Here is a 22,840-nt window from a genome sequence, read left to right on the forward strand (position 1 = left end):
TTGTCTTTCCCGTGCTAGAAGATCCTTCCTGGTTTTAAGCCCCTGGACTCAGCCTTGACTAATGACTTCTGAGACCCCACCCCCCCCATTCCCCCCACCCCAGGCCTGGTATTCTTGTCTGGGAGGAAACTGATCCTGCCTTACTAAAAACAAAGCCTAGGTCTTGTGTGCAAGGTGAGCACCCGAAGGGACATCCTTCACACCTGGGGCAGGTGAGTCCCCTCAGCCCCACTATTAGCCCCTAGAGACACCTTCTGACAGGTAGGCCAGGGGGCAGTGACCTCCCACCCCCACCCCACAGTCTGGTGCTGGGCTTGAATCAGGACGCTTTCCTTAAAACCTGTAGTACATGGAGTGCATCCAAGGTTGCTAGACAAGATTGAGGAGGGGGAATCATGCCAGGACTGGAGTGACAGGAAGCCACGCGCCAGGCTGCGGAGGGCCGGGTCCTCCTCCCAGAGAGGCCGTGGCCTGACACAGTTCCTCTGAGGTCACAGAGACTGTCCACGGTACACGGACTTGGTCAGTTCTGAGGAGAACTGTTCCTAGGTCCTCACCTCCTTTGTTTGCCTAAGAATGTCCCTGTGATGAGGGGGCCGGTTTCTCATTCTCCTCCATCCCCTTCCACCTGACCTTCTTCTGCCTCCAGAATGGGTCACTCCTTGACCCCACTCATGGTGTGTGGCTCTGGGTGGCAGATACCTACAGATGCCAAACAGAGGGCCGGTTCCGCCTATTGTTGTTGGCTCTGGTGAGGCTGCATGTCACCTCAGTGCCTGGGTGACATTCAGTTTAACAAGTCAGGGGACAGCCAGCGGTTGGCTTTTGACAAAACTGGAGGAGAACGTCAGTGGGCCATCAGCTGACGGCATTAATAGTAATTTGATGGATAGATTTTGTGATTTTTTTTTTTTTAACAGGTAACTCAGAAGGACGTTGAAGAGTGATTGGGCAGCGTTTCTATAATGAAGCCCATCGATCTATGAATGTGAACAAGGTTTCTTAGTGTTCACATCTGTAAAAATGAAAAACAGAACTAGACTTGGTACAGGATCTAGTTTCATTCCGTTAATAAATAATATTTATCTGTGGATATAGGAACCAGAGGTCCCATCCACCTTCCCAATAAATCTTTATATTTTTTATGTTAAATCATGTTTAGCAAAGCATTGTGTTTATAGTGTTTGACCAATTTTGTACTAAAAATCATTGCAATGATAACTCAGGTCTTTTAAACACTTCGAGCGTTAGGATCAAACTGCTGCACAGTAGGATCAAGAGACACAGAAGCACAAAATATGTGACATTAGGATGAAATTCTGGGGGGACGTGGAATGGAAATACGAGGAAAATCCCATCTGTTCAAGAAGAACTTATTCATGCATTCCTTGATCAAACCAGAGTCTAGATTCTACTGGATCCTGGTAAAGAGGCCCACAACAGTTTTATTTTTACACATCAATATTTAGCATATGCTGGAAAATATATTATTCATAACCGTTTGAACTAATGATGAAAATGTGTGGTGTCAGATGAGCAAATGGTACGTTAGTCAGCCACACGCCTAGTGAGACAGTAAGCCGGTGGGACTGGAGACCGCCAGACCTGGGGGCCCGAGGGAGCCGGGGACGTGAGACCCACCACCTTTGCACTGTGGGTCCAACACAGACTAGCCGTGCACTTGGGCAGATGATTCAGCTCCCCCAGGGGACAGTCCCTCGCGTGTGAAATGGCAGCCTCGTCAGGCATGTGGGCCATCCTTCAGCGAGGATCCAGGTAGAGTGCCGGCTCTGGAAGCAGACTTGGTCTGAGTAACTTCCCAGGCGGTAGAGCCCGAAAGTGGGTTCAAATCCCAGCTCCCCCGCTGGGTCACCTTGGGCAGGCTTCTTAACCGCTCTGTGCCTCCATCTGCCTCTCTGTGAAATGGGGCTAAGAGTGGTACCTCCTCCCCGCCCATGGGCTTGTTGAGAGGAAGGTCACGGAATGGTGTCTGGTGCCCGGGAAACACCAGGACCTGAGAGTCCGTTGTCATCAAAGTGCTTGTTTCCAGTGCGCTCCTATGGTGGATTTTTAAAAATTTACCTGTGCCTTCCCCTGAGCCCCTCATCCCAGGACTCAGGAGCTCCAATTCTCATTTATTTTAAGAGCGTTTTCATGCCTGCTGCAGCTGCCCCTCCCGAGCCTCCCCCTGGCCACTGCCCTGCACAGGAAATGCCTGCTGTCTTCAGAGCCACCCGGGACTCTTGCCAGGGACTCGGTTCCCCCACGCAGGGGCTGTTGAGGAAGTGCTGCTCGAAATCCACTCCACAACTTGGGTGGAGAGACTTAGTTTTCCACGCTTCACCTTGACCCCACTCTCTACAGAATCCCCTCTGGGGCTCGCAGCCTAGCCCGCAGGGGCTGTCCCCTGGCCATGCCTCTGGTTGTTCTTGAACTCCGCTTTCCCTGCTCTGAGCACATCAACAGAGGCAGAGGGGATGCCTGGGCATTGGTTCGAGCACAGGCTATGGGAATGTTTGTGTTTGTGAAGCTATAATTCAGGGACATCAAGCCCACACAAACCCCACCTGTCTTCCAGAAATGACACTTATCCTGCTTAAGAAACTCAGCCCCCCGACAGCGATCACTGTCCACAGCATAACTGCCTTATTCTTTAAAGTAGTTGCTTTAAAGTAGTTTCCTGATAATCTGCCTGGGGAGGTGGGATATGAGCCAATATGGTCGCCTCGTTGGTTCCACACCCCCCCCTAACAGGATTGGTAGGATTAGTGACCTAGTTATTGGATGAAGCCATCTTTAAGAAAAACCCAGATGTGTCCTGGCCCCGAGCAGCACCCTTCTTCTTATCAAGTGTGAGGAGGGAGTGGGGGGGACACAATGAGCACTGGGACTTAAGGGTCTTTTATCAGAGTGTCTAAAATGTTGGCCACCATGACTCCAGATAATGACCTCTGACCATTGGGAATGGATCTTGCTGGGAGCAGGTCCTTTAAAGCTCAGCAGGGTGGGAAGAATATCCTCTGGACCAGAACCACGCCAGCCCCTGAAGGCCAGTTGGTCCCCCCAGTGATCTCTCGGGCCGTCTCCTGAAACAGAGCAGGGGCACTGTCCCTGCTGTCCCCAGAGCAGAGCCTTGCCATGCACCCCTGACTCCCACAGCATGTGCTTGTCAGTACCTGTGCAGTGGGGGGTGCGGAAGAGAAGGCAGCCACGGACGGTGTGGTGGGGTCCCCGGAGGGGTTGCCTCGTTCTGGCAACCAGGTGGGCAGTGGTAGGGGTAATCATTTCGTGGGGAGTGGGGGGCTCAGGTAGGAAGTATTCCTCCAACATCTGCCATGTGCAGTGCTGGGATGGAACAATGAAGCAAAGTCCTGCCCCTAAGAAACCCCCAGTCTACTGGGGGACCCAGATGGGAACGAGGTTGTTAGCTCTGCGTGTATGAGGGCTAACAGGGATGCCGTTGGCCTGTAGGAGGGGCACATAGCAATGTCTTGGGAGAGCAGGGCAGGCTCCCCGAGAGGAGTTCTCCTGGAAAGGAGGGACTGAGCTAGGGTGGCCCTGATGAACACTGGGAAGGCTCGTGGCTCTTCTAGAGGGTGGAGGCAGGGAAGGTGAGTGGGGAAGGCCTTGCTGGACAGATGGTGGTGGGGCGTCCTGGGCAGAGACAACATCTTGGGCAAAAGCCCAGGGGTGTGAGGGCATATGGCGTATTTGAGGAGCCACAGAGGACAGCCCTTGAGAGCTGCTGGACCATGGGTGTCCGTAGGTGGGGAGGGATGGGGGTGGTCGGCCTGGGAGGAGTTCCCCTTCCAGTCCTGGGGGAGGTGGGAGCTGTGGAAGGATTTAAGCAGAGAGGGAGGTCTTCCAGCAGGCCACTTCAAGAGGCTACTCCGGTGGCTGAGCTTGGAGGACTGACCCCACTGGGGGGCCCTGAGCCAGGTGGTGCCTGAGGCTTCGTGGAGAGGGCGGATTTGCAAGGCTTTGGGTGGCAGAGAGCGGAAGAGGCTGTAGGGCCAGGAAGGCTCCAGGCCAGTGACCCTCAGGCTGGTGGGCAGCAGGATGGCCTGGCTGCTTGTTACAGCTCAGGTGGCTGGCCCCTGGCCCCGCGGTCTGGATGGGACCAAGAATTCGCAGTTCCAGTGGGCTCCCAGGTGGTGATGCCGCTGCTGATCAGAGGCCACCCTCGGAGAACCAGGCACTGGGCTTCCGGCTCCGGTGACAGATCCCTGGGGCTGCAAGGGAGCAAACACAGCTGCGTGGTTGCAGTGGCATTGTGGGAGCTTGTCCCCTGCTCGGCTCTGGGCTGCACCGGCTCAGTGTGGTGCTAAGCCCCCTTGTCTGTTTCCCTTCCAGGTGGCGCTTCCCTGAGCTTCCTGGTTTTGGTGACAGGCTGCACATCCGTGGGCAGAATTCCAGAGGCTGAAATCTACAAAATCACCGCCACCGACTTTTACCCTCTACAGGAGGAGGCCAAGGAGGAGGACCGCCTCACAGCCTTGAGGAAGATCCTCAACTCGGGGGTCTTCTACTTCTCGTGGCCCAGTGATGGGTCCAGCTTCGACCTCACCGTCCGGGCGCAGAAGCAGGGCCATGACAGCTACGAGTGGGGGAGCTCCTTCTTTTGGTGAGGGCCCTGGGTCATCTCCTACCACCCTGCCGCCCCCCCATCCCCGTCCCCCTTGGGTCACATGGAGGGCGGGCTCTGATTGGCACCTGTGTCCTTGTTCTCTGCTTTACATCATCCTGGGGTACCTCTGAGAGCCCAGTTGCTCTCAACACAGTGAGAAGAAAGCTAACCCCCCATCCCCTCTCTGGGCTCAGAGAAGGTGTTCAGAGTGGTCTAATGTAGATTTAGAAAAGAAACTCTCCATAAGTAAAGAGCATAAGAGCCAACATCTACCGGGTCTTCCTAAGTGCTGGGCTGTGCTCAATGCTCCTGTGGTCCTCTCAGCGATCCTGGTTACCCTCTGGTGCACGCACATTTACTACTGCTTATATACGGTGCTCATGTTCTAATAAGTTCCCTGCTGGTAATAACTCAGAATCCTCATAGTAACCTATGAGGTAGGGTCTGTTTGTTATGCCCATTTTACAGATAAGGAGACTGAGGCTTGAACAAGTGAGGGAATTCGAACCCAGGCATTCTGGCTCCAGATCCTGTACTGTTAATCACCAAGCCAAACCAGCTCCTCCGACAATGGGGAAACTGAGTCAGCCTGCCAAGATGACGTGTAATCATGTGATAAGACATATCCTGAAGCCCAGACCAAGGTGCCTGGATTTCTGTATGTTGAGGGTTATTTGGGTGCTCCTTCATGGACACAGCTAGGTGTGGATGACTGTATAAATATGTAAATTATCCACAGCTCTTTCTGGACGCTGGGGGTCATGACCCTGGCAAATCCTGTTGGGGAGGGGTGGTGCAGTGACTTACATTGACGGGTGCCAGGCCTGGGTTGTCAACTGCTGTGGCCTTCAGATTTGCCAGGAGACGTGTAAGAAGTGAATCAAGCCGACATGATGAAAATCGTGCCATAGAAATTGCTCCAATTTGCCTCATATACTGAATGTTCTTAGAATTCCAGTGCTGGCCCTTTGGAACCGTTTTCCAGCCCTAAGACAGAGTTGGTGAGGCTTATTTAGATCCTTTATTTATGCCTGCCTCCCTCCCTCCATGTGCCCAAACCCAGAAACTCGTAGGTCTCCTTCACTGCAAAAATGTTTTTTTCCTTGGTGCTTCGGGCCCCCACCCCTGGCCCGACTTCTGTTTGGAGAAAGAGCCTTCACCATATCCTGCCATGCGCCTCGGCATTCCCTACCCCCAGGCCCTCTTGGACCCTCTGGTTTTGTTGAGTTCTTGGGGCAGTAATGTGCTCAAACTTGAAAATACCTGTGACTCTCCTGCTGATCTTGTTCAAATGCCGATTCTGACTCAGCCAGTTTGGGCGGGGGGTGGGGGGGGCGGACACTCAGCATTTCCAGCCAGGTGACCACGGTGCCTCCTGTCCTGGGGTTTGAGGACCCCTCTCTGAGAAACAGGTCCAGGGGATGGTGTTTCTGTGAATCACTAAGTCCATTGTGCAGGGACGAGCTGGTGCCCCTGAAGTCTGCTGAAGTTAGGGAGGCAAGGGCTGTGGATTCTGAGCGCTATCTGTGCTAAGGCCACGGAGCCACTTCCAACAGGGACCGGTGGGCAAGGAGAGGTCTCAGAGGCCATGACATTCTTTGGCAACATCTTAGGACGGTAGGGGATGCCTGGGGAACCGGGTGGCCTTTGTGACTGCTTTTGTCAGGCTTTCTTCTGCGAGCTGTGGGGCTGGAGACCTGGGGCCCCCAGAGAACAGCAGGAAGGGTGCAGATCACGAGGTGGAGGCTGAGGGGGGCTGGGGAAGGGGCAAGCCCCAGGTGGACGCCAGACTGTATCTTGAGCTGAGAGGAAGCGGCAGTCTGGAGGGTGCCAGGCCACTGGGTGTGGTGTTTGGGCGGCGCCCACGGAACTGACCACAACTGAGTCAGCCCCGACTGAGCAGTCACGGGCTTGGTTGCTAAAGCCACCATTCGGGGGTGCCGTGTTCCAGGTCTGGACCCACATCTGGAGTCAGATGGGGCCAATACGGAACGTGGGTGGTGAATGGGGGGCGGGGTGTAGGGCGGTGTGAGGTTGTTTTTCCGGGCTGCTGATGGACCCCACCGAGAAGTGCTTCCCAGTGGAATGCGAGCCTGGGAGGAAACTCACAGTAGTTTTCCTTTATAGATCTGGGTCCCTTCCTCTGAGGAGAAGAGCTGTCCTCATATAGCGCGCCAGATCAGTGTGGCTACAAACGGATTCAGAGTCGACTGTTTGGCAACAGGCTCCTTTGCCTGACCCCTGGTGACTGATGGCAGCCATAGCTGTGTGGCTGGGAGACTGGAATATTCCGGAGGCTTTGCCTTGATGCCATATGCAGATTTAATTTGTTACTAAAGCTGGTTCATCATCTGAATTTTGGAGAGTGATTCAGAAGAGGAAAACGCGTTTTTGTAAAGGAGTGCCCTGTGATCATCATTTTTCAGGCGGACAGGCACAGTGGCTAGGAAGGCTCAGAAGGGGGCCCCACGTGGCCGCTCCCTGAGGGGTGGGGTTCCTCAGCGTCAGTCGGGGAGGCTGGTCTGAGACCTTGGGAGCCTTGCTGCTTGGAGAAGCCACCTGAGACATCAGGGCTCACAGGGTACTTCTGAAGAAATGAGAGAAGGCTGCTATCTCTGAGGAAGGCTCTAGGGCAGGAACAGTGCTGCCTTTTTTAAACAAATAGGGCATTGTGATCTAGATTTGCTTAATACCCTGTGGGAGAGAGCCTTCTGGGAAGGTTCCTGCCTCCCTGGGAGTGTCCGAGAGGCCCCGGAAGGTGCTGTGCGGGTCCCCTGAGCACCCCGAATGGAGCTCGGCCTGCAGTGTCAGGGGTCCGGGCACCCCTCCGACGCCTCCTTCTCAGAGTGGCGGCTGGGGCCGAGTAAGGTCTGGTGGGTGTTGGGGAAGCAGAGCGAGCAAGGGGAGGTGGTGGCGAGCGCAGGTGCGGCTGGTACTTGTGGGGCCTTCAGTGAGAGAGGAGGTAGGCCTGGGGCTGGCGGGGCCAGTAAAGAGCGCAGGCTCCCAGCTCCTCGCTGCCGCTTACTGGCTCCCAGACCTTGGGCAAGTCCTTCACTTCCCTGTGCCTCGGTTTCTTTATCTGTAAGATGGGCTGAATGATAATACCTTTCACGTAGGACCTTTGGAGGATGAAGTGAGTTAATCCATCCCAAAGCACTTAAGAGTGGTGCTCGGTGCATTTGATAAATGTGCTTTTATCCCTATCCTTATCATCATGGACACCAGGGGTCCCCAGAGCCCCAGAACAATCCACCAGATATGGGGACGAAATACTGGAACTTTCACTGCTCTTATTTTAGTCTCATCCTTTTTATAAAAAATATTTTATTTATTTGAGAGAGAGTACAAGCAGGGGGGAAGGGAGGCAGAGGGAGAAGCAGACTCCCCACTGAGCAGGGAGCCCAGCGCAGGCTCAATCCCAGGACCCTGGGATCCGACCTGAGCCAAAGGCAGACACTTAACTGACTGAACCACCCAGGTGCCCCTTGTCTCATCTTTTTTTCTTTATTTTGGATTGCTTCCTAGTGCTCTCATGGGATATGTATGTCATTTAAATAAGCACGCATATATTTAATGATTATTTTTATCATTTATTATTTAATTACAAAACCTATGATTAAATTTTTTACTGATGGGATTTCTGATTTAAAAATGTGGAGGCGGGGGGTTTAAAGGGAGGCTCCTCCCATGTTTGCTGGAAGGTGGTGGTTGGCTCACACTCCCCGCCGGGCTTTTCATTCGCTGATACTGATGCCCGCAGTGGTTTTGGGAAGGTTGCCTCGGTTGATACTGCGCAGCCTCCACTGCCCTGCTGCTTGGAGCGCAGGGCTGGGGTGTGGGGGGCATCACAGAAGCATGTGAACCTCCCGGCCCCGGATCCCCAGCACCGAGGCCACTGCGGGTGCCTCCCCCGCCGTGCACCTGCCCCTCCCCACTCGCTTGGGCACAGTGGTACCTGGAGGATGCGCTGTGACCCGAGCCGCTGTGGGGCTCTGTTTTGCAGGAACCAGCTGCTGCACGTGCCCCTGAGGCAGCACCAGGTGAGCTGCTGCGACTGGCTGCTGAAGGTCATCTGCGGTGTGGTGTCCATCCGCACGGTGTACGCCTCGCACAAGCAGGCCAAGGCCTGCCTCATCTCCCGCATCAGCTGCGAGCGCGCCGGCGCTCGCTTCCACACCCGCGGCGTGAACGACGATGGCCACGTATCCAACTTCGTGGAGACTGAGCAGGTCAGTTCCAGGGCCGGTCGGTGGCGCCCGGTGGTTCGGAGGGGACCCGGCCGTGCACGTGCGTTTCCATTTGGGGCAGAAGAGGTCCAGGCATATTGGAGGTCGTTTCTGGTGATCGTGGCTTCTCCCTCTGATGAGAGAACAGAGTCATTGGGGCTCTGCCTGCAGATGTGGCTTCCAGTTGGCCTGGGCTGTCTTTCCTGATACACTTTTGCTGGGGTAATACTGCTTCCCCGAGGTACTTTCAGCTAAAAGGAAGCAGGAATTTTTGCTATGGTCATAAAGGGTGATAGTTATTTCAGAGGGCAGGCGATGGATGAACCAGCAGGGTTGGCAAATCTTAAGACAAAAAGTAGATCAGTAAAGCAAGGATGAGAGGAGAAACCATTTTTTATTCTAAATCAACCGGAGCGTGTCTTAGCACCTGGGAGTTGCGAAATCTGCGTGTTCAGCGGCACTTGCTTTCAGCTTCCATGAATATAACCATCTGCTTAATCTCTCATTGATTTTTTCCCCCCTGACTCATTCCCAGAGATGCTGTCTTACATTGGTTTTTTTTCTCTGTAGGTTGCAAATCTGTAGGCTAAGGCCACCTTGTAGACTGACAGGTGGAATAAATTGTAAGAAAGGCAAGCCCCGTGAAAGGCACAGGGGCCGCGCAGCTGTGGGTGGCATAAACAGCAAACAGCCTGTTTATTAGCCTTGATGTGGCTTTGCATCCCCTCCTTCTTGCAGCCGTGAGAGGTGTTTTCTACCAGCACGTGAGCCAGTTTAACTCAGCGCAGATCTGAGCACCTGCTTTCTGTGTGCGAGCTGCCCCCTGCTTGGGCTTAAGGTGAGGAGGTCCTCTTGGAGTCAGATGCTGAGGAGGACGACTTTGGAACGGGAGCTTTCCGATGAGCCGCATCTTGCCTATGACGGCTGTTCATTCTGTCTGCTCTCCTGGATATAAATAATATCTGGCTAAAAATGTCAGAGAAAATGTGGCCCCAAGATGGAGGACATTTTCTCTTTTCTTGCTCATGTCCGTGTGATGGAAAGTACTTCCTTTCGTTTGCATGGCCCCGCCTGCATTACCACATCCCACCCTGATGCTTATCCTTCTGTGATGAGCCTTTGAATCAGTGCATCCAACAGATCGTTATTGTTTATCGCCTGCCAGGGGCTGAGCGCTGTGCCAGGAACTGGGGGCCAGAGGTGCTAAGCGTATTTGTACAAATCAAAAATGCCCATGCCCCCTGAACCTGGTAACTGAAGCAGATGGAAGAGGTTTTCATCCGCGGCACTGGAGCGTGGCCCCTGCCTTGCTCTCCATCCAGCTTTTGGGTAGATAGTCCCTTATTTACTCTTCTTCTTTGGTGCTTCCCAGAGTTGTGAGTTTCAACCATATTTTTTAAAAATTGGGGTCTCCTCTATTGTATCCTTATCAAGTAAGTCATTGGAAAAGCACCTGCCCTCCCTATCACTGTTGTTCCTGAGAGATGGGCATTTTAACACTGCAAATCTGAACAAAGTGCCGCAGACAGGGCTTAAAACAACTATTATTTATTGTCTCACGTTCTGGAGGCCAAAGGTCCGAACTCTGGGTGTTGGCAGGACCATGCTCCCTCTGAAGCACCTAGAGGAGGATCCTTCCTGCCTCTTCCAGCTCTGGGGGCCCCCCTGTGGCAGCCCTCTCATTCATCTCTGCCTCACCTCCATGTGGTGCCCTCTCCCCTTTAACGAGGAGACCCACCCTGTCCAGTGTGTCCCATCTTAACCGCATCTCCAAATAAGGTCATATTCCGAGGTGCTGGGGATTAGGATTTCAACATATCTTTTTGGGGGACACAGTTGAACCCATAGAGACATAATTCAGTGTTAAGGGACAGTGCTTTAAATGCAGTACATTTAGCTTTTTGAAAAATCTTGATACTGTGCTTGCTTTTCTCCTTTTTCTACAGACTAGGGCTGGGGACTTTGCTCTGGTTATTTCATCTATGTGGGCCTGGTGACTGGCATTTGTCCCATGTGCCCAACTGCTCGGGCTCAGAGACAGGGACCTTGTTTCCTTGTGGCCGGCCCAGCAAGGCCTCAGAGACACCACCCGCCTGCCCTCTGGCTCCTGGAGCCTGCAGCCCCATGCTATTTAAATGGCCTCCACCTGCCTCCCTTCTCAGGATCGGGGAGGGATTTCCTGGTTCACGCAGCCTTTGCGGTCTTCCTAGTTCATGCTTTCTCTCCCTTTTCCTCTTCTGGACTCGGGATCAGACAGAGGTCTTGATGAAACCCTCAGCCCAACCTTGCTCTAGAAGCATCAGACAAGCGGACAGGCAGCCAGACACCCCCATCTGCTGTTCCCCCAGAGATGGGCGGTGAATGTGGCCCTCATCCAGGACCAGCATGGCTCCTTGGGCCCGTGGTGATTTTGTTTTTACCAGACGTGTAACGGGGCAAGGGGGTCATGGTGGCCTTGCCCCCAAAGCAGTTCTCTGTGGGGCTACTCCCAACAGACCACATGCTCTCCCAGGATGATTCATGCCTTCCGAGAGCCCTCAGACAGTGTGACCACCGTGGTGTGGAGCCGGGGGTGGGAGTGGCGGAGAAGGCCACCCCCAGGTGCAGGGAGTTAGTTCCAGAGCCGACTCCAGGTGTGTCCTCGTTGGCAACAGGGGGGCGGACTCTGAGCCCCCCAGCTGAGTGTGGTTGTGAGCCTGCCCAGGCAGGGAGGCAGCAGGAACAGGACAGGCACCTTCACCGTCCTGGGAGTGCCCCCCCCCGCCCCCCGTCGGTGCTCAGGGACACACACAGCACCACGTGGGGCCGCCGTGGGGGGGGCAGGAGTGAAGGCGTGCGCTTCCGAGGAAAGCATGCGGCCGAGGGACACCCTGACCGTGCCCTGGGAGCCAGCGCAGCCCGGACGGGGGGTCAGCCACTTCCCGAAGAGGTGGCGTCTGCCATAGGCGCGTCATCCCCTTTCCTGAAATGTTTTCAGAGGCAGGAGGAGCGGCCAGGGCTGAAGGAAAGAAGCTGCTCCCCGAGAGACGAGAATCTCGTGTTGCTCCCACTTGTCCAAGACAGCCCTCTTCTCTGTCTCTGTAGTCGTGGAATGGTTTTGTTGACAGCACTTGGTAGCAATAGAAGGGCTTAGGTTGATCTGAGTTGTTTGTTTTTAACAAAAACCTTTTCCTAAGTGGAGTATACATGTAAGCAGTGTCCCTGCCAAGCACATCTCTCCTTCCTCCCTCCGCCACCTGCTGGTGAGGGGGCTGCTGGGTACGAGCGCCCGGGGAGGATGCGCAGCCTGCGGGCATCTGTGCGCTCGGGGGAAGCTTGGGAGGGGGAGCCACCCAGTAACCGTCCGGGAAACCTGCTGAAACCCTGTTGAAGTTGGCCCATCGGGGGCTGCGGGGATGTGATGGGGGCCTAGAGGAGTCACCCCCGGGAGCCCGCATGGCCCGCTCCCTGGCGTTTGTGGAACCGAGACTGTCCGGCCTGGGAAAGGATGGTGCTATGGGGTAGCGTGCACCTGCCTGCAGTCTTGGTGGCTTTGCTCAGGGTGACGGCAGAGTGTGCATTGCTTCCTGAGGCCCTCGAATCAAAGTGATGCCGTGGGCAGAGTGGGGTTGGTTCGTTCTGGTAGCATGGTGTTGCCTGCTTTGTGACCTGACCTTGGAAGAAGGGCAGGCTTTGGAACGTGGGCTCCTCACCAGAGAGTGGCAGGCAGCATCTTGGAGGAAAGTGGGTGCTGGGCTGCAGCAGGAAGGGGTCTCAGCTGGGTCTGCTTGGCTCCTCTGGGCAGTTGCCCATGGATCTCAGGCCCCTGCTACAGAAGTGAGGTTCTTCAGACCCCAGCCTGTGGCCATGTGGGAGTGGGAGTCCTTCACTAAATGCTTGAAGGTGGCTGACGAATTGTTGTGCTGTGCTCCTTTGCAAATGGTGGGACTAGACAGAGAGCAGGTGGGTCCCCTGAGGCGGGGTCCTTCCTAAATTAAATGTTCAGGGAGCCAGAAGAGGGAGATGTTTTCAGCACCACCCACTCTGCCTTGCTTTAACATTTTTCCGAAGGGGAATGAACAAGCTTTCTCCTCCAAGGCAGGCCGTGTGTGTGTGCGCGTGTTTGTGCACATGCCTGTGTAGTGTGTAAGTGTGCATGTTCGGGGGGAGGGTTCGTGTGTGTGTGCACACAGGTGTGTGCTGTGTGAGTGCGTGTTCGTGGGGGGTGTTCTGTGTGTGTGTGTGGTGCACGCATGTGTGCAGGTATGGACCTCATCTCCGTCTTCCTGGGAAGAAGCCTGGAGTCCTTTCGGCTCTGCTGTGAGTCATACCTGGTAGGACTGCTCTGCAGCCGTGACTCACCATGCAGAAAAACAAACCCCAGAAAGTCCCTTTGGTCTACCAAAAGAAAAAAAAAGAAGAGGAAAAGTATTTGGCTATTGAAGATAAGGCCACTGATCAATCCGGGAAGGCGAGGATGTCTGCGTGTCTTCCCAGGAATGCAGCAGACTTGAAGAACACTGGTTTGCAAACACCTCACCTGGAAATGGAAGTTGAGCAAAAGCCTTTCAGATAAAAGAGTATCTGCTGGCTTGCGAGTCTCCCTGCATTATCTCTTTCTTTTTAGGGTCCTTGGGTTTCTGCTCCCACCACTCCGTGAAAGGGGCCACTAGGTTGCCAAGGCCAGGGTGTCCCAGGCCCAGCTTGGGCTCACCACCGCTCAGCCATGGTGGTCTCCCTCCCACCCCTTGTGTGTCCCTACAGTCCCTCTCCCCACAGCCTAAGCCCTGCCCCCCTAGAGCTCTGACCCCTGCCCACTCTGTCAGTCCTTTGCAGGGGCCTCATCCACACTCCTGGGCAGTGCTCTCCTGCTCTCAAGAGCAGTGAACCACTGCCCTGCACTGGGATCACCTTCCCTCATTACTCACTTACTCCTCCCTGTGACCAGGTAACAGTAACTTCACCAAGAGAGGGAAACTGAGGCCCAAAGTGGTTAAAGAACGTGCCCAGGGTCACCCTGCAGGGCACATGGGAGCTGGCAGGTAGAAGGTGCTGTCCCAGAGCCCATGAGCTGACCCGCTTCCCTGCTCCACCCTCCTCTCCCCTCCCCCCCCCAGGATCCCGATGCCCTCTGTGAAAACCACTTCTGGAAGGCGAGGCATCGAGTCTGCCAGAAGTATTAAAACCTCTGTTCTTTAGCTCAGGAAGGAAAGCACCACAAATCCACTGCTGGCTTTGTCTTATCACCTTGGCAACAAAGAAGGTGGTCCTGATGATGAATGGGACGCAGAACTGGAATATCTTCATGTGGGAGGGAGGAGTGGAGAAATCAGAGGCATCTTTTCTTCCTGTCCCAGGGGTGGGGTCTGGAGTGTCGGGCCTCCTGGGGGGTATTTTCTGAAGCCCGTTCTGCCTGTGCAAGTTCCGTCTCAAGAGGAGTGTGGTCTGATGCTAGAAGTAGTTCATTTAGCACGTGTTAAAGTGAAGGGTAATAGTTCCATAGCTTAAATGAGGTCCTGGCACTGTTAAGGGCTATCCTTATAGAGAAATGTTGGCTAAATTGGTTTCTTTCTCACTAATCTGGACCTGTAAGCTGTTCATCTCCCTGTAGTCAATGTGCCTACATTAGTTTAAGCGATCTGCTACTTTCTTCTGGTTTTGGTCGTTTGTTTTAAGATTTTATTTATGAGAGAGAGAGAGAATGAGCACGAGCTGGGTGGAGGGGCAGAGGCAGAGGGGGAAGCACACTACCCGCTGAGCAGGGAGCCCAGTGTGGGTCTTGATCCCAGGACCCAGGGATAATGACCCGAGCTGAAGGCTTAATGGACTGAGCCATCCAGGTGCTCCTGGTTTTGGCTTTTGGTTTTTATGTTGCTTTGTTTTGTTTTGTTTTTAGTAGAATAATAGGACATAGCAAATTTGCTGGTAGTGCATATCTGGAAACAGACAAGTTCTTAACCCAGTGCTTTTCCCTTTGGAAAAAGGAGTTCAACTCAACTCTGTAGCTGCCAGGCTCCCATAATTCCTGTTGTCCCAGGGAGCTGCGCGTCTGATGCTCAGGTCCTCTGCCGCTGCAGAATTACTAATGCATGTGTGATCTGAGCGTGATCTGGCCACACAGAAAGCTACCCTGTAAGGGAGCAGGCTGGTAAGAAATGGAAAGGATCAGCAGCATAGCCCAGGCTGGCCCTGCCAGGCCAGGGTAGAATTACTCAGATAAAGGGCAGTGCATCTGATAGTCGCCGCAGCCTCCCCTCGTGATGCTCAGGACCGCACTTCTCGTCCCTGTAACACTCCCTTGCATACAGTGTCGGCGGGGGCTGCAGGTAGATGAGCTGGTACACCCCGAAGCAACGGTGTGTGTGGTGGGGGAGGAGGTCTGTTCTTTAGCGAGTGAGTATCCTCTGCTTCTAGGCAGGCGCTCCCCACTGGAAGCCTGTGGAGGCTGTGCGATGTATGTTGACTTAGTGATGGGTTTAAGAACACAGTGGCATAGGGCCAGAAGCAACTGCAAGTTCAAGTCAAGTCTTGACCTGTGTTGTCAAGTGCAGTGTCAGTAACTCGTGTGATCCACCCGGGTCTTTTGGCCAAAGCTTGTTTGTTTCATCCATCCCTTTGCAATTGCTCTCTGCTACTTAGCTAGTTGACAAGCTGAAAATAGAGGGCTCTAAGGAAAGTCTTAGTTAAATTCCAGAGCACATTTGCTTTTGTTCCTACTGTGGGGAACGGGGAGGCATTGCTGGGCTTTCCAGGGAGCTGGGTCAGGCTGTGTTTAGTCCCGGGCAGCTGCGGCTCTCCCCAGGAGGCCCTGTGCCCACTCCAGACTCCTTGGAGGCTAGTCAGCCATCAGCATGCCCGTGAGCACACGGGGCTGGCCTTGGATCAGGGAACAGCGAGGCCAGGCTGGCCAGGGGAGCCGAGGGCACAGAAGTCCGCTGTCTGCCCTTCATTCGGGCTGGTGTCGGGTCTCAGGAGGCCGGATCCCATTACCCGGCCCCAGGACATTCAGTTGCATTGAGGAATACTTTCCCTTTATGTTTCCTTGTGGTGCAGACGATTTACATGGATGATGGAGTGTCGTCTTTTGTCCAGATCAGAGGCTCCGTTCCACTGTTTTGGGAGCAGCCCGGGCTTCAGGTAGGTAATGAAAAAAGTAAGTCACCTGCCTCTCTCTTCTGAACAACTGTGGTTTGTTTCTTTTAACCGTATTTCCTTCAGTTTCTAGGCTCGTTCCTCAGGTCCGTTGGATTGAGCTGAGCTGCCGAAGTCTGCACACCTGTGTGTGTGTGTGTGTGTGTGTGTATGCACATGTGGGTGTTTGCGCGCGCGCGCGTGGGTGTGTGGTGTTTATATACAGAAGTGTATACATCGTATGTAATTTTCTGACCCTGAGCTTGCTGTTAATGCGGGTGACGTGGGAAGGGAGGTCTTTGCTGATAAGCAAGCCACATAACGTAATTGAGTGGAATTACTTTGTTAGCCCCCAAGTTCAGTGTATGGAGAACACAGCCAAAGATGTTTTTTGAGAGCTGAGACCATCCTTTGAAAGGTTTTCAGGCCCTAGTGGCCGTGCAGCAGGTCCGATGGCCGGAGGGAGGTACCTGCTGTGGGGACACGTGAGAATGGCACGGAACTTTCCCGTGATTTCTAAAAATACACCTTGCAGTCTGAAACAGGGCTCTGGTCCGTGCCAGAGGTATTTGGCGTTCTGTCTCCTGGGAAGAGTTCAGGGCGTGGCACCACGTTCCAAGGACACGTTTGTCATCCGCGGAACTGTGCACTGCTTCGTTCGCGAGTTCCTTCTCCAGAGGGTCATGGGCCGAGTGGGTCTGAGGTTCCTCAGCGTCGACCCCAGATCTTGCCCTCTGGCCCAAGCGATCGCCTGTGTGCCCAGAAGACCTCCCTGCCCAGGCCTCTGTGGTTCCGGCTCCTCTTACCAAGGACGCTGTGTGTTGGTGGTTGGGTTGTCAGAATGCCTTAAGAGGCTCAGGGCCATCTGCCAGGTTCTTGGGGGCTGTTTGCCACCACTGGGTCTCTCCCCAGCCCTTGACTTGACCCCGTGGCAGCAGAAGGCATTTTGTCCATGTGGCTGTCGTGCCGTTGACAGCCTTGATAAGGAACCATGTCCGTTCTTGGAGGGAGGTGGAGGCGTGAGGGTCTCCTGTGGGATCTGACTTCTGGTGGAGGGAGAAGCCTTTTTAGCCTTCAGTCTTCCCATCAGAAAGGAACAGCTAAGATGTGTGAGGCTGGCTGGTGGCATTGCGTGGCGGCATAGACAGACACTCCTGAGGATGATTAGGACAGAGATGATTCTGGAGCTCATCCCAAAATAGTTTTTTTTAATGGCTGTATTGTGATCTAATTTATATACCATAAACGCCACCCATTTAAAGCATACAGTTCAGTGGTTTTTAGTGCTTTAGTGGTTTATAGTGTCATGGAGCCAATCACCGTGGTCTAATTTTAGAGGACTCATCACCGCTAAGAACCCTGTCCCTGCTGGCCGTCACCCCTTGCCATGCCCTCCCAGCTCTCGCTGAGGCCGAAGCAACAGTCAGTCTACTTTCTCTCTATAGATCCCCCCTTCAGGACATTCCAAAAAGGGTTTTTGAAACTTGATTTTCTTTCGATTTGGAGCTTCTGGAGCTCTGTATTTAGAAGAATAAAAAGCAAACATCAAGTGAGTAGGAGATAAAAAGGAAGCAGGAGACAGTGTTAGGTTGCACGTGGAGACTTTAAGAAATCCAGAAATTGGGGATGGTCGTGATAGTCTTGGAATTCGGGAAGGAGCCTGTGAAATTCATCCCCTTCGCCCCTGTGTCCAGTTCTGGGTCCTTCTGACCTCCGACGCCGACCCTGAGATCAGGATTTGGGATGGCCGATGTTATCAGCGGGCTCCTCCCTGCCTTACAGGCTGTCCATCTGCAGGGCGTTTCGGGGGATGCATCCGAGTGAGTCTGATTCCCCAGACTTTCAAGAAGCTTCTCCCTCTCTCCATTGTGTCTTGTCCGAGCTTTCCAGCTCTTGGCATCTTCCATCCCATTTCTAGGACTCTTCATGTTCTGGTCTCCCTCTTCCCAAAACAAAGCAAAACTGGTCTGTCATTCCCTTCTTTAATTTTGGTCCCCAGTTTGACCCACTTGACGCAGCCTGACCCTGACATGGAACAGCTGTCCCTCAACCCGACATGGGCAGCCTCAGTGGAGCTCAGGGGGCGGGGGGGCGGGGCGGGGGCTCGCTTTTGGCAGCTGTGGTGCCTTTTAGATTCATAACACTTGTGCTGCCCCAGAGCCTCCGTGGTTTCTTCAAAATAAGTTTCCAAAGGCTCTAGTGTTCATTAATCTTGCAAAGGATTTGCTAACCTTTGGGTCTGATACCCGTGTTTATCCTCAAACCATCCACCATCGAAGAGAGATTAGGTCATCTTCAGGGCGACCAGGTTCAGTGATGGTCTGCAGTCACCCTCCTCTCTGAATTATCAGTGGCAAGCCCAAGGATGGATTCTGGTTGTTTTTCTCCCCTCCTTCTTAGGTTAGATGAAAAATGCAAAGATTTTTGGGCAGACAACTTGCATTTTAAGTTGCAGGGTTGCACCCTCTGGGGGCTCTCCCTGGAGACCGATGCACTCTCCCAGGGATAGGGCACAGGGGTGGGGACGGGCAGAGGGGACTCAGGATGATGATTTGTCAGCACGTTTTCACCCCAGTGGTGCCTTCCTTACAAACTCCTGGATCCTGACACCATTTCGAGCCACCGTGTACCTTTCACAATTTCCTCTTTACCATGTAAACAGCTTTGCAGTTTATAAATAGCCACACTTAAAGCTAATTGCTGTCCTGGCATGGTTAGTGAGAGAGTATATTTTTTCTATACTCTTAGTCCGTTGAAGATTTTGCTCCCCTGTCACTTTAGAATCTTCCTCCCCTGTAACATGCATATACAGACGGGGCTTGCCAAGGTGAGTTAGGTCTCTGTTTGGAAGCTTCCTAGGACGTCAGCAGTTGGAGGAGGATGCAGATTAGTCCCCTCTGCTGTTCCCACCTTGCCCACACTCGCCTCCTCCCTGTCACGCCCTGTTCACTAGGCTCTTGGGTACATGGCACTGTATGTGCTCCTTTGTGTGGTTGTACTTTTTTTGGTCCCCAAAAGGATGTGGGATGCCTTGTAGTGCAACAGTTTCAAAAATAAGACGTTGGGGTGAGGGAAAGATCCTTCTAATGTAAACGAACCGAATCCGGGAGAGAGTCGCACACGCGCTGCGGGCCCCGGGTCTTGTGTGTTGGCCCGAGCGAGCTCCTGTGTTTCCCGGCAGCCGTCGCCCAGAGAACCACGATTGAGGCAGCTTCTGCTGTGATTCAGAGCATAAACTTTGCCGTGATAGGCCCTGGTTCCAGTTCAAGTTCTGGTTCCCTGGCTTAGGGACGCTATTCTTTCGACAAGTTTTTATCTCAGAGCAAGGTTCTTATCAAAAACAAAAAACCAAAAAACCTGAGAAGTTCCTATCTTTGCCCAGCCTTAGTTTACTCTTCTGTAAGTGGGGTTGACAATCGACCTCACGGGGTTATGGAGAGGTTGTGTCACGGCGGATAGTAGAATTCAGTGCAGTTTCCAGAACCCGGAGGGCACACAAGTGGTAGCTGTTAATATTTTTAACGTAAGTTATACCATCTAGGAGACAAGAACACAGGTTGCATTGGGAGAGCATGGCTCTTTGCACCCAGAGAGTGGAATGAGAGCCTCGCCCGTGAGGTGGGGACAGTGTCCACGTGTCTCTCTATCAAGATGAGGCCCAAGGACGAGGCTCCTGGTGTCCCATCGCCCCGCCCTCAGAGCAAGCCATTCGTTCATCCCAGAGACACTCACTGAGCATCTGTGGGTACGTGGGGGCACTTTACGTCATAGCCCTGGCCTTCGGGAGGAGGTCATGACAGGCTGGTGTGAGTAGAGCCCATGAAAGAGGAGGCCAAGATCCCTGAGGCAGCTGTGGAGAGGGTCAGCTCGGCCAGCTGAGGGGGTGAGTGTCTGAACCGACTCGGTAGGGATGGGGCCGCATCGCCCAGGCAAGGAAGGCAGCCTGCAGAGGCGACCACACGTGCGGGTGTGGCGGCCCAGTGGTCCTCAGCGTGTCCAGGGGGTTGCAAGGCTTGCTGCTCACGGCCCAAGGCGTGGGGGCCATGGCCAGACATCAGACCAGAAGGGCAGGCAGGGGCCGGATGGAGACACTAAGGAGTTTATGTTTTACTCCAGGAGCTGCTAAAGGGGGGGCACCCCGACTTGGCTGCACTGGGTATAGAAGAAGAAACTTTGGGTTGTGATTCGAGGAGAGGCAGACATGTCCAGTAACGGAACTTGTCACTAAACACCAGGCTTCTGAGCCCTGGACCATTGTTTTTCTACTCTCCCCTTACTGCCTTCCCCTGGGAAGGATTCTGAAAACAGCCGCAGCTTACCCAGGGGAGATTTCTCGTCCTGATGGACAGGCTGACCGTGCAGCAAGCAGCCCCTTCTCTTGGGCTTCAGCCCTCTGGGATCTCGAGGATGGTGGCTCAGAGGAACGTGGGCCTGCTTTCTGCCGGTGCCTGCCTTGTGAGTTCCGAAGACAGGAGCTGACTGGCCTCGGAGTGCCGGAGAGAGCAGTCTTCTCAGAACTCGGGCTGTGCAGGTTTTGGGAATGAAGTCTCGCATTCCCTCAGCCAAGTATTAATGCCTTTGGGGAAAGGAGCGCAGAATAAACACAACAGCAAAGTGGAAGTGATTGGTGGAGCCTCTCCTAAGGACTCCCAAGATTTCTTAGGATCAAAAGGGACTTGGGACTTTATTTATAGAATCATTTAGACGGACACACCTAATCCCAGTGATTTCTAAATCTGTTGCTGAGAAGCCCGTTGTCTAGAGTGGCTCTTTCCTCAGGTATGAAGAGGGACAGATGTGTGACCTATGGCAGGAAAACTTGGAAATAACGCTCGGTCCACACTCAACAGGGGCCCCCGATGGTGCGGACAAGCCTAATGACACCACATTTGTAATGCTCCATAACCAGCAAAGCCGAACAATACACTTCAAGAAACGTTCTATCTTAAAATAATTCCAGACCTACAGAAAAGTTGCAGGAACAGTAGGGAGAACTCCCATGCATCCTGTCCCCAGATTCACTTGATGTGAACCCCTTGCTGCCCACACACGTGTGATCCGCTATTTTCTGAATCCCTGGAGAGCGGGTTGCTTACATCACGTCTCCTTACTTAATACGTCAGGACGTTTTTCCTGAAGGTAGATGTGTTCTCTTGATCAGCACAGGATGGGTACACCGTCAGCAGGTATGACATGATGCTCTAAACTGACCTGCAGTCCACATTCAGGATTTATCAGTTGTCCCCATACTGTCCGTCATGGCACCTTTCCCCCTTTGGTCAGGGATTGGGACATGATCCTGCCCTGCGTGTCACTGTCACGTCCCTAGTCTCCTTTGATCTGGATCAGTTCCTCTGCCTTCTGTCTCTTGGACACTGACATTTTTGGAGAATGCAGGTCTTTTTCTTTAAATCGAAGGTGCCTCGTGGGGGTTTCCAGGCGTTTTATTATGATTGGGTTCATGGTGTGGATCTCTGACACCACCACATCCTTGTCAGAGTGTCCCATCCGTGTCCCACGGTGTCCATGTGCCCCCTCATGAGTGATGTGAATTTCCATCACTCAGGCACGGTGCTACTCAGTTTCTTTCCTATATATATAAGTTACTGTGTCTTCCTTTTCAACTAATAAGCATCTACGAGAGACTCAGACCATGCTAGTATCCTATTCCCATCAGACTCTCCCTGAACATTTATGATCAACAGGTGATTTTTGCTGAACCATTCTTTTCTTTTCTTTTTTTTTTTTTAAAGATTTATTTATTTGAGAGAGAGAGAATGAGAGAGAGCACATGAGACAGGGGAGGGTCAGAGGGAGAAACAGACTCCCTGCCGAGCAGGGAGCCTGACGCGGGACTCGATCCCGGGACTCCAGGATCATGACCTGAGCCGAAGGCAGTCGCTCAACCAACTGAGCCACCCAGGCGCCCTGAACCATTCTTTTCTATAATGGTTGTAAAATGGTGATTTTTCCACCACTGTATCCACATTTATCGATTGGTGTTCTACTATAAGGAAGAGCCCTCCCTTCCCCCCATCCACCTGCCCACCTCCCTGTCCGTTCATCTGTCCACTCATCCACCCAGTCAGCCAGCTCTCATCTGTAGAGATTTATGAATTCCTATTTCAGTCGTCAGATTATAATCCATTACTGTCCTTTGTAGTTCAGTGCTCACACTGTCCCAGATTTGTCCAGGGAGAGCTTTTTCAAGCTGGCCCCAATAACAATACATAATTTTAAGTTTGTTTTTTAAACTTTTGATGTTAAATAGGTAATTCTAAATCATAAGGCATCTTAGTTTACAGGTAGTTATAACTCAGATTTTAGGGTGGCCAAGGTCCCCAGACTTGCAGAGGAGGCTGAGAAGTGGTTTCTCTCTCCCTGGTTGGCTTAGGTTCACCTCTGCAGTGTGGAAAAGTTTGCAGATCTGACATGGGTCTCATCGGCTGACCCTGAAGTTTCTCTTCTGCCTTTGGAAGAATTCCAGCCAGCATGGGGTCCATGCGGCAGTTGGGATGGGCTGCAGCAGAGCCAGACTCGGGCTTCAGGACCTGAGTTCAAGGCCGGCCTTCCAGACCTGTGCATGGGCCACAGAAGGGGCCAGAGGCTGCCACGTGTAGCCTGGCTGGCAGCGAGGGGGATGGGGAAGACCATCACTTCCTGGGTTCACGGAGCAGGAAGAATCACTAGTGTTACTTCTCTTTGCTTTAGGTTGGCTCTCATCATCTGAGACTCAACAGAGGCCTAGAAGCCAACGCTCCTGCTTTCGACAGGTAGGATTGTTTGGCACCATCCTAAGCCTGTCATCCTTTTGAGAATCTCCCCCCCCCCCCCCGCCCCCACCAGACAGAAGCGCAGGGGACAGCAGGAGGGGAGA

The 22,840-nt window shown here is 53.3% G+C and overlaps 1 protein-coding gene across 8 annotated transcripts in view; it reads left to right on the plus strand.

Annotated features, from left to right (window-relative positions):
* Positions 1–22,840, plus strand: part of SYNJ2 (synaptojanin 2) — a 99,524-nt gene that overhangs the window by 31,437 nt on the left and 45,247 nt on the right. For 6 of the 8 annotated variants that reach the window (XM_064598292.1, XM_045865811.3, XM_045865813.3 and 3 more), the window contains 4 exons: positions 4,354–4,624; positions 8,631–8,856; positions 15,886–15,969; positions 22,675–22,736. In XM_064598292.1, the coding sequence (XP_064454362.1) occupies positions 4,354–4,624; positions 8,631–8,856; positions 15,886–15,969; positions 22,675–22,736 (643 nt within the window). Of the gene's footprint in view, positions 1–4,353; positions 4,625–5,095; positions 5,272–8,630; positions 8,857–15,885; positions 15,970–22,674; positions 22,737–22,840 lie in introns of those variants that run through there. The other 2 variants (XM_064598293.1, XM_064598291.1) reach the window with 2 other exon arrangements.

This window comes from Mirounga angustirostris, unplaced genomic scaffold (assembly GCF_029215605.1).
Source record: "Mirounga angustirostris isolate CCGP_5_RB_7025 unplaced genomic scaffold, mMirAng1.0.hap1 SCAF_8, whole genome shotgun sequence".
Taxonomy (NCBI): Eukaryota; Metazoa; Chordata; class Mammalia; order Carnivora; family Phocidae; genus Mirounga; species Mirounga angustirostris.